Source organism: Camelina sativa, chromosome 2 (assembly GCF_000633955.1).
Source record: "Camelina sativa cultivar DH55 chromosome 2, Cs, whole genome shotgun sequence".
NCBI classification, from domain to species: Eukaryota; Viridiplantae; Streptophyta; class Magnoliopsida; order Brassicales; family Brassicaceae; genus Camelina; species Camelina sativa.
In genome coordinates this window covers 3,411,492-3,423,433 of record NC_025686.1, presented here as the reverse complement: position 1 = coordinate 3,423,433, position 11,942 = coordinate 3,411,492, and the positions used below count along the sequence as shown (strand labels likewise).

Here is an 11,942-nt window from a genome sequence, read left to right as displayed (position 1 = left end):
CAAAGGAATTTTTGACGAGCGATGCTGTTCTTGGCTTGTCACAGTTCCTGGGTGATTGGGGTGGGATCCAATTATCCCTTTTCGGTTCCCTTTTGATCTGTGAAAGATTTGGTTCCATCATGATTGACATTAGGTATCTCTGTAGATCCCTAATTGGGGATTTTTTACGATCTGATGGTGAGAAACAGATTGAATTTTTGGGTACACACGGATTTGTGCGATGGGTTTTACGGGATTCATAAGATCGTCGATTAATGAGGCAGTCAACAAAAGTATCTGCATCGGATCGGTTTGGAGATGTGTATATATTTCGGGTCGGAACAGCGGCTCTCTATCATTCTCACAGTTGCTTTCAACCTTCTTCCTGGATTTTTTCTTTATCCTCTGGGTTATTAGTTTGGAAGGAGATTCTGCGGATCTCTGCGAGTGTAAGTTCTTCGGTAGTGATATGGACTTTGTCTGGTTGTTCTGGGTTTAGATTTGCTTTCCTTGAGATAGTTTGCTCACGAATTGTTAGTATCTTATTTGGGATTTGTTTGAGTAATTGGGAGAAGATCAAGCGATTTGGGATCCCACGGCAGTGGCGAGAATCAGCTGAGCTGATTCAATATCTTCATCTATGGGGTTTATGGGGATTATCTCATCTTGTCTTTACGAATGGAAAGCGGAAGGGTTGGTCTCTACTTTTGATTCGCTTTGTAATGTGTGATGGGTAAAAAGGTGTGCTTTTGGTCAGATTTGGTGCGTTTCGGTTTCATCTGCCTCAGATGCGGGTTTGATCTCAAAGCCCACTGTTTCTTATGTTGTGCGATATGCACCATTGGATGAGACTGTTGGTGAATCTGCGGAGTTTACAACTTTGACAGAGCCGGCTATACAGAGGGATCCAATAGTCGTGGCGAAACCCTCTGAGGAGACCATTGATCAGTTGATGGAGGATGTAGAGATATCGGATGTGGACATAGAGGTTGTTGACCCGCAACAACAGCATAATGATGGTAGGGATGATTTGGTGGAGGTAGAGAAGGCTAACAAGGGGAAGCCTCCTTTGGCTCTCAAAGGTGCAGCTTCTAAGAATTTGAATGTGTACCTGCGTACAACCCCAAGGAAACGTCCAGTCCCTAAAGCTAAAGATCTGGCGGGGGAGGGACCAAACCCGAAGAACCAGGAACAGGAGAAGGGTTCCACTGGTGGAGCAAAGCCACCTAAATCAATAATGGATAAATGAAAATTTTAAGCTGGAATTGTCAAGGTCTTGGGAATAAAGCAACTATTGGGTATCTCAGGGATTTGTGGGGAAAACATAGACCTGATTTTTTATTTTTATCTGAAACTAGACAGCCTTTTTCTGTTTTGGAACCTTTTGTTGGTCATTTTGGTTATTCAACCTTAAAAACGGTTGATCCTATCGGTTGTAGTGGCGGATTAGCCTTATTTTATAATAATAATAATGATGTTTCTGTTTTATTTGAATCTAATCGGTTAATTGATATGGAACTTACTTATAAAGGACAAATTATTTACTTTACCTTTGTTTATGGTGATCCGGTCCCATCGAATCGTGATTTGGTATGGGAAAGATTGACACGCATTGGTCTTTCTAGGGACTCCCCTTGGTTTCTAGTTGACTTTAATGAGTTAAAAGGAAACCATGAAAAACGTGGAGGGAAGCTTCGCCATGCATCTTCCTTTGTGGGTTTCAATACAATGATTCGACATTGTGGATTATTAGAATTTCCTGCGGTTGGGGATAGTTTGTCTTGGCGGGGTTGGCGGGATAAGAAGCCAATTCGTTATCGCCTCGACCGAGCTTTAGCCAATGAAAAATTCCATGACCTATTCAAGGACTCCTTTACGGAATATTTACCGATGATAGCTTCGACGTGGAAGGAGCGTTTTTCGCTTTGACCGACGGTGGATTGAAAAAGAGGGTTTCTTTGGAGCCGTTTCAGAGGGTTGGGGTTCTGGAGAGATAGGGGTAACTGGAAATTTAATGGACAAAATAATTAAGTGTCGCCAAGCCATCTCTCGCTGGCGGAAAGCACATGCCCCGTTCGGTCGGGAAACAATTGAAGAATTAAAGTCTCACCTAGCAACCGCCCAGGCTGATGACTCGGTATCTGTTGACGTTATTTCGGAGATGACCTGCAAGCNTTTGGAACCTTTTGTTGGTCATTTTGGTTATTCAACCTTAAAAACGGTTGATCCTATCGGTTGTAGTGGCGGATTAGCCTTATTTTATAATAATAATAATGATGTTTCTGTTTTATTTGAATCTAATCGGTTAATTGATATGGAACTTACTTATAAAGGACAAATTATTTACTTTACCTTTGTTTATGGTGATCCGGTCCCATCGAATCGTGATTTGGTATGGGAAAGATTGACACGCATTGGTCTTTCTAGGGACTCCCCTTGGTTTCTAGTTGACTTTAATGAGTTAAAAGGAAACCATGAAAAACGTGGAGGGAAGCTTCGCCATGCATCTTCCTTTGTGGGTTTCAATACAATGATTCGACATTGTGGATTATTAGAATTTCCTGCGGTTGGGGGTAGTTTGTCTTGGCGGGGTTGGCGGGATAAGAAGCCAATTCGTTGTCGCCTCGACCGAGCTTTAGCCAATGAAAAATTCCACGACCTCTTCAAGGACTCCTTTACGGAATATTTACCGATGATAGCTTCAGATCATAAACCGGTCTTAGCTTCTCTGGATGATAAAGTTCGACGTGGGAGGAGCGTTTTTCGCTTTGACCGACGGTGGATTGAAAAAGAGGGTTTCTTTGGAGCCGTTTCAGAGGGTTGGGGTTCTGGAGAGGTAGGGGTAACTGGAAATTTAATGGACAAAATAATTAAGTGTCGCCAAGCCATCTCTCGCTGGCGAAAAGCGCAGGCCCCGTTTGGCCGGGAAACAATTGAAGAATTAAAGTCTCACCTAGCAACCGCTCAGGCTGATGACTCGGTATCTGTTGAGGTTATTTCAGAGATGACCTAGAAGCTGAGAGAAGCTTATCGGGATGAGGAGATCTACAGGTATCAGAAAAGTCGGAGTCGATGGATGCGCTTTGGGGATCAAAATACTAGTTATTTTCATGCCCAAACGAAATTAAGACGAGCTAAAAATCGCATTGTCGGAATGTATGATGAAGCTGGACATTGGAACACGGAAGAGAAAAAGGTTCAGGACATAGCAATCTCTTATTTTCAAGAGATTTTTACATCCACAGATCCTACAGATATTGAGGACTCATTGGGTGAAATAAGCACGTCTATCACGGGAGAAATTAATGAGACACTGACGCAATCAGTTACAGAACAGGAAATTAAAGAGGCTTTGTTTATGATGCATCCTGATAAAGCTCCTGGACCAGACGGTATGACGGCCTTTTTTTATCAGCGTGCATGGGATACGGTTAAAGCTGATTTAAAGCTTTCGGTAGAATCTTTCTTTCATGGTGACAATTTTGATAAACGCCTAAATAGGACAAATATTTGTCTTATCCCAAAAGTGGACAAACCAACCCGGATGACTGAGTGGAGGCCAATTAGTTTATGCAATGTTGGTTACAAGATTATCTCGAAGATTCTATGTCAGCGATTGCGTAAGTTTTTGCCGGCATTGATTTCTGAGACACAATCGGCGTTTGTGGAAGGAAGGCTAATTACAGATAATATTTTGATTGCTCAGGAGATGTTTCATGGCCTCCGCACTAACCCCTCTTGTAAGGAAAAGTTCATGGCCATTAAAACAGATATGAGCAAGGCCTATGATCGGGTAGAATGGTCTTTCGTTGAGCTTTTATTAAGGAAATTCGGTTTTTGTGACAAATGGATTTCGTGGATCATGTGGTATGTGAGCTCAGTTGAATATAGTGTTTTAATGAATGGCCAGTCCCATGGATCCATAATTCCTACTAGAGGGCTTCGTCAGGGAGACCCTTTGTCGCCTTATCTTTTTATCCTTTGCACGGAGGTTCTTATTGCCAATCTTCAGAAGGCAGAAAGGTCTATACTTATTACGGGTATTAGGGTGTCAACTGCTTCTCCGGCAATTTCACACTTATTGTTTGCAGACGATAGTCTGTTTTTCTGTCGAGCCACGAAGGAGCAGTGTGAGGTTATTTTAGGGATCCTCAGACAGTATGAACGGATTTCTGGACAGCGAATTAACTTTCAGAAATCCTCTGTTCAATTTGGACACAATGTAGATGCGGGTGTGCGTGAGGAATTGAAAGGTATTTTGGGTATTACTACTTTGGGTGGTATGAGTTCATATTTGGGCATCCCGGAAAGTCTTGGGGGGTCGAAAACAAAAATATTCTCTTTTGTTCAGGATCGTTTGCAAAAACGGGCTGGTGGGTGGCCTGTTAGGCTGCTATCTCGAGGGGGGAAAGAGGTGATGATCAAATCGGTGGCAACCGCTATTCCTACTTTTGTTATGTCTTGTTTTCGACTTCCGAAAACAGTTACTCGGAAACTTACTAGTGCGATTTCAAACTTCTGGTGGAGCTCTTGAGGGGAAACACGAGGTTTACATTGGATCGCTTGGGATAGGCTGTGTGTTGATAAGATGGAGGGAGGGTTGGGTTTTCGGTGTCTGGATGATTTCAATACCGCATTGCTGGCAAAGCAACTTTGGCGGTTAATTTCTGTTCCAGACTCTTTATTTGCAAAGGTCTTCAAAGGACGATATTATAGGCATTCCGATCCATTGGATCCAATTAAATCTTATTCCCCATCCTATGGCTGGCGGAGTATGATTTCTGCTCGCTCTCTGGTGAACAAAGGACTCATTAAACAGGTAGGATCTGGGGCCTCCATTTTAGTATGGTCTGATCCCTGGATTCCTGCTCAATCCCCGAGACCAGCATTGCATTCAGGATCGCCAGTCGATCCAACGCTTAGAGTTGAAACTTTCATTGACAGGAACTCGCACTCCTGGAATTTGGCTTTGCTTTCGGCTTATTTTGAGTTGGAGGATGTTGCCCTTATTTCTGCTTTACCCCTTGGCAATCTGACCACACCGGATAGTTTGGGTTGGAACTTGACAAAAACCGGTGTATATACCGTTAAATCTGGATATCAAGCCTTGCGGAAAAAACCGGCAAATGACTCCTATGTCTCGGGTCCCAATATTATTCCTTTACAGGCATATGTCTGGCAGATTCGGTGTCAACCAAAACTTAAACATTTTTTGTGGCAAGCAATTACGGGTTGCATGGCGACAACAGCTAATCTGCGGCGACGCGGACTGAGTTGTGATTTGGAATGTGCGATTTGTGGAGGGGCGGAGGAGACAGTCAATCATGCCCTTTTCTTATGCCCTCCGAGTAGACAGGTTTGGGGATTATCCCAATTCCCAACATCTTTGGGTGTTTTTCCTTCTGATTCGGTTTATGCTAATATGGATTCACTATTTTGGAGATTTAAGGATATTCTTTCGGTGGAGGTATTTCCGTGGATTCTATGGTATATATGGAAGACCAGAAATGATAAATTATTTAGCAATTTGGACTCAAATCCGCCAGCGATTTTACGGATAGCGGAAGAGGAAGCAAAGCTTTGGTCTTTAGCCCAAGAGGAACCTTTCGGATCCTTACCTCAGGGTGTGCCTCGACCTTCCTCTATGTCTACAGTTCATACTAGAGACGCAATTATCGGATATGGCACTAGCTACCGATGTTTTGTGGATGGATCCTGGAAGGTGACTGACCAGTTTACAGGTAGAGGATGGCAATGCATTTCTCCTGAGGGAGAATCTCCCACTATGGGTGCATCTAATTCTCGCCGTAGCTTGTCACCCCTCCATGCAGAAGTGGAAGCCCTCATATGGGCAATGTGATGTATGATTGGTGCGGACAATGAGAAAGTTGTTTTTCTCACAGATTGTTCTGATTTGGTGAAGATGGTGTCTTCGCCTTCCGAGTGGCCTGCTTTCAAGACATATCTGGACGCTATTGAAGACGACAAGAATGAATTCTTATCTTTCTCTGTAGTTCAGATTCCCAGATCACAGAATGGTAGTGCGGACAAACTGGCGCATCGTGCTAGAGTGGAGTCGCATTCAATTAACTTTGTGAACAATTTTTCTGCTAATTGGCTCGTTTGAGCCAATCTTGTATTCTGCTGGCAAAAAAAAAAAAAAGATAAACTTGGTGTTATTCTCGATATTGAAGCAATTTTTGTGGATGCAAAGGTATATGAGCAGTATTGTGTTTGTCTTTATAATCTTCGTGTTACATTACATTATAGCCTTTTCAAAGTAAAGTTAACTTTGCATATATTTTTCCGTGGACAGGGGGATCAAATTCAAGCATCTCTGAAAAACAAATTAGTTCAAAAATTCCAAAAAGAAAGGTGTTGTGGTATCATGAATTTTGAAGTGTGTGATAACCTTGGTGACTACAAGGGGACCGTACAAAGGGATAAAATTCATGTATACGACATGTGTGAAGCTGGCTGATTAGAACCCAAGTATATCTCGCTTCAACTTCTGTCTTCGTCCAGAGATTTTAAGTCAACCAAATGTGGATAACGTATTTATTGGTATGTTTTTTCTGCTACTCTACATTTCACTTTACTCTGAAATTCTCCATGATAAAACGACAGAAGGATTTGTTTAAAATTAGTCAATTTATATCTGTTATTACTATGTTTCTTCAGGGTTGTTTGTGTTTCATTATCGGAATTTGAGTCACAAACTTAAGGGCCTGAGCTTTGTATTATCCACACGATTTATTCATCTCACTGTAGCCGAACTCCTGATTTTGAACCGCATCTTGCAGACATCGAGTTTTATCGGGCGAATCAGAAGGATTGATACGATCTACTTGACGAGGGCTTCCAAAGATGACGAGTCTGGGACTTGGATGATGTTCCACTTCCACACTTCTCCGCCTCTTCTTCGTCGTGGCTTCTTCATTGGTGAGTACAAAAATTAGTGGCTTCTGATTTTAAATTTGTAACAATATTGTTGTGACTTGTGAGTGACCCTTGAAACAGAGGACACAAAGAAGACCACAACAACAATTGAAGAGCAGCCCAGTTAAACAAATGAAGCACCCAAGCTACACCACAGTCAACACGTCTCTTCGTGTATCAGATTAGAGAAGCAGGCCGGTGCATGTGCAAAGATGAAGGAGCAATTCATCACTCCAAATAGGTTTGATATTCTCCATTCTCAAGCCAATCACTCAACATTTGATAAGCATCGTTTGAAATCAATAATATTGAGATTTCATATTGTTTTACTTTGGTGTATAAAACCCTTTTGAGTGAATGTAATACGTAAGATGAAACCAATAATATGAGATTTTTCTATAAATTTATTTTAATTCACAATGGCAGCATCCTTCTGTGTCTAAAATTCTGTCACCACTCTTTTTCTTATTTAAATGATTATATTTTGTTTGCAAATATCATGTACAACTCATGTAAGTTTCGGTTGGAATTTCTTATGATTCGTTTTCGAAGTTTTGCTTACATGTCTTTAGTCATTTGAGCCAAAGCTCTTTGTAAGGCTTGTGATAAAACCCAGTAACCAAAAGACTTGGGATTATAATATTCCAGAAAACAAATCCTCTCTATTTTTTTTTCAATAACTGTATATGTTTAACATATTTAAGAATTCTCTTCTAATTTTTTACCAAAAAAAAAAGAATTCTCTCCTAATACTTTGGTTCTTTCTTCCTGAATTGTCAGGTTTATCAGCGAAAGAAAAAATAAAAAGAAAAGAAATTGGATCTGTTACGTGTTTATTGCTCTAATGTACAGTTAACAAATCACTGGTTTGCGAAAACTCTAATTTTTCAACTTAATATTGTTTTGGAAGCCTTTTCAGAACATAAATGTATTACTGTATATATCATTAATTATTGTTAGTGTTGAAAGTAACTTCTCACGAAAAATAAATCAGTTGGTTCACTTCTTTCTGATTTATATGGAGACTGGAGTACACAAGAATTCCTAACGTTCCTAAAAAATAAAAAATAAAGCTTTATTGCTTTAACTCCAGTAATATTCGATGATTAAACTATTACTTACTTGAAGCTATTTTGTGAGTTCATGCGATTAAATGAATCTAAGCCTATTGTAAATTACATGATTAATTATCTTGATTTTCATTTTCTTAATATAAAATTATATGTTGACAAAAAAAAAATATATAAAATTATTTGACAAATTTTGCCCCGAAGTATGGGCTTAATACTAGTATCATATATTGTAACACTTTCTACGACGACTAACAAAAAAAAAAAAATCCCTAGATCTAAATCTAGAAAAGTATAAAAAAAATTATTTGGTTTTAAACTTTTTCTTTTAAATTAAGTTGATTATGGTGAATACTGATGAGTTATTTAAATTTTAATTAATTTATTTTATAATATACTTTTAAATATTGCTTTTTAAGACATGTTATAAAATTAGTTTAATTTTTCTTAATCGTAAAGATAAACCTGGAAAAATCTGAAAAGTTTTGTATTCTTGACTTCCTGTTAAGGTCAGGCTGCGTCTAACTCAAACATATACGGGTTTTGTGGATTTCGGGCCGAACCGAGCCGGACCACCCTGATTGACACCCCTATATTCCTAAGGAGTTCAACAAAAGCTGGTAGAACAAACCTAATCTAACTACTGTATATTGTAACACTTTCTACCACGACCAAAGAAAAAAAGAGAACCCTATCTGGATCTAATAAATCTAGGAATGGAGAAAAAACAAAAACAAAATTTGGTGCCAGAGGAAGCATGGGTGAAGATATTGACTAGATTATCATTGAGAAGCATCGCTAGATTCAGATCAGTCTGCAAAGAATGGAAATCTACGATCGATTCCGACTTCTTCCGAGATCTCTACGAGTCTGTGAGCTCTTCCTCATCCTCCGTTTCGTGGTCAATCTTCATGAACAATTGTAACAGAACAGAGATCATAGGACACCATAGATGCGAGAGATGGGGACTTACCGATTCCTTAGGCTCTTTCATTACGCGTCCCATTGAGACCACCACCACAGTGAGAAAAACTTGTGTCTTGAGCTGCACGGATGGATTGGTATTGCTTTACACCGAAACCATCGAAGGAGCACCAATGTATCATGTCGGAAACCCGTTGTTGCGACAATGGGTTCTGATCCCTTTTCCTCCGCATCTCTCAGGTTATGATGTCGTGAGGTTACAGGAGACTCAATATTTTAACGACAATGGACTGGTCACAAAGATAGAAAAGGGTATTGTCGTGGGTTACAAGGTTGTCTGGACGTCGGTCTCTCGTGTTGTGTCTAATCAACTCACTTTTATGATATATTCCTCTGAAACAGGATCGTGGATGACAAAAGAGGTTCGTTGTCGCCAAAGCTTAATCTGGACTAGATTAGCGCATTCGGTTCCTTTAAACGGGCGTCTTCACTGGCTTGCTACGATTGATAACTCCTCCATGGACGCAAATTATGTTGTCTACTATGATTTCTATAGTGGAGGTGATGAGTCTACTATGATTCCTTTTCCTGATATCCAACAATATCAAGACACTCGGCGTTTCAAGAGAACAATCACAACCTCTGCTGGATCCTTGATGTATTGCAACGTTTTCAGTGATAATAATAGTGCACTCTGTACAATCAGGGTTTGGAGGCTGGTCGGTACGCATGAGCATCCTAATTCATGGCATCTCTTTTGGCAAGTCATCGCCAGGGGTAATGGTGTTGATTATTTCCCCCTGGTGATGCATCCTTTCAACTCTGATATCATGTACTGTTGGAGTTGTAACAGGGACTCTCTGGTCATGTTTAACTTGAGGGCACGCAAGTGTAGTCTTTACAAGGAGGGAATGAAGAACAAGTCTATGGATGGTTGTATCATGAGAATTAGCGGTTGCAAGGAGTTTATGGACACCATCTATCCAAAGCTCGCCAATGATATGTACGCTCCTTCTCACAATCTCTTCGTTTCGCAGTTCGTTCTCCCACGCTGGCTAAACCCGCTCCCTCAGCTTGCTTCTTGATTATGCTGCATCTTTCTTAGGGTTTTTTTTTTCTTTCTTTATGAGAAGAACCTTATTTATTAGGATTTCCATTGCTCTTTGTCCACCTAATTGGTCAGCATCTCTCAGATTACGTTCTTGCTTTGATTCGAGAAAACCGACAATGTTTTTTTCGTAGCTTCACTTCCCACAAACCCAACTCCCGCTTCCACAGTACGTAGCATGACCAACTCCAACTGTTTGCTCTTTTGAACACTGCGTAAATGAGCCTTTTAATTGAATTATGCGCTTATAAAACCTGATTCACATATAGAAGATTGTGTGAAACGTGAAATGCTTGTTTATACTTGATACAAATTAAAAGGCATGCACATATAATATATAGCGAGGGACGAGTTGGAGATGGCGATGAAGGAACATGTTGTGAGAGATGAAGGTAGCATGCATCAAACAAATTATAATTAAAGAAGTCTCTACCTACTACTGATGATGTTAATGTATGTTAGTCAGGTACATCAAACATTAAAATTAAGCTAGCATGATGAGCAGTACGCAGCCATAAGACCATCTTAGTGGAGGAAAGATGAAACATTTTTCAGGAAATTAAAAAATATATTTTTTTTTTATTCTTATTTATGTATTTTTAATATATTTACCATTGAGTACATGACACCTGTCTAATTTACTTCAAGCAACGTTTCTTTAGTTCCTTGCACAAGCACCGATTCTCTTTGTTTTATGTTCTCTGTCTTCTTTTTATTGTTTTTTTAATAAGAGCGCTAGCATTTCAATGAGTAACCCCCAGTAAAACTGCCCTAAGGGGGAACTTCTTCCTATCAATTGTTCTTGTGTAACCCAAAATAGCGGCTTAGGAGAAAAACGAGGTTGAAAATTAAAATTTAATCAAATTTTTTGTAAAATCCACTTTAAAGAGTATTTTTTTTTTTGGGTAGGAATAAAGAGTATTTCTTTTGGTATTTGTTTGCTTGTTTCCCTTCGAAAGTGGGTATCAATTAACTTTAATAAGTAAACTGACATATATATGAATATGGAAAATGATTTTAACAGAAATATTCACACAAACCCAAGGATATGTGAAAATGACTAAAACCTTTCAAAAATATAAATTTAATGTCTTTTGTCCATTTTGTTGAAAAATATAAATCTAAAATATAATGAAATTTGACCTTTAAAATTTTCAAAGGAATTAATGGTAAAAGTTTTGAATTCTATCTTGTTTTAGAAAAGAAAACTTCTATTTTTATGTTGGAGAATATTCCACTTCATAATTACAAAACTTTTGAATTTCGAACTGTGAATATTGATTTTTTGTTTTCCATATAGTATATCAAATCTTTTAGCTTGAGAAAAATATATGGAGGTTTGAAATTGGGCCTATTGAAAGGCCTTAATGGGGTCTTTTACAATATCGAATCATCATTTTGGCGATGGTTGATGAGTGACGAGAGAAAGTTAAGTTTCATAATTGGGCCTTTTAATAAGTCGGTTATCGTTGATTTTGTTTTGTTGGTTAAAATATTTAAAAATAATTAATTATAATACTGTTATATGCTTAAACAAATCTATAATAAATAATAATTTTTTTCAATTTAGATTTGTTTTATCTACAATATACTGTTATGATAAATAATTATTTTTTATCAATTTAGATTATACATAAAAGACATGATAAAAAGAACTAGGTCAACGTTCTACCCAAATAAAACCGTAAAGTCAACAGTAAAGAGCTAAAATGGCTTTGAAAGTTTGATCAAAAGAAGTAAAAGAACCGACAAGATCGTGATGGATGAATGAGTTATGTGGCCATGTTCGGTCTTACAGCTTTTTCCAGTTTCTCTCGCACACAACCATTTTCCCATTTATTCCTTCAAATTGTATAGTTTTAAATTGAGTTAAAGTATATCATATTTTCCAAAAGATTAATAAAAGTCGTAACGCATTACAA

The 11,942-nt window shown here is 38.8% G+C and overlaps 1 protein-coding gene and 1 long non-coding RNA gene across 2 annotated transcripts; both read left to right on the top strand.

Moving 5' to 3' along the window:
* Window positions 6,309–7,362, top strand: LOC104716671. Its single transcript, XR_756130.2, has 3 exons — window positions 6,309–6,543; window positions 6,661–6,921; window positions 7,000–7,362. It is a non-coding gene; the product is annotated as an uncharacterized LOC104716671 (long non-coding RNA).
* LOC104747887 (putative F-box protein At3g23950) lies at window positions 8,705–9,997 on the top strand. The gene has a single exon (XM_010469603.1). It carries the CDS (start codon window positions 8,705–8,707, stop codon window positions 9,995–9,997), a length of 1,293 nt encoding a protein of 430 aa, XP_010467905.1.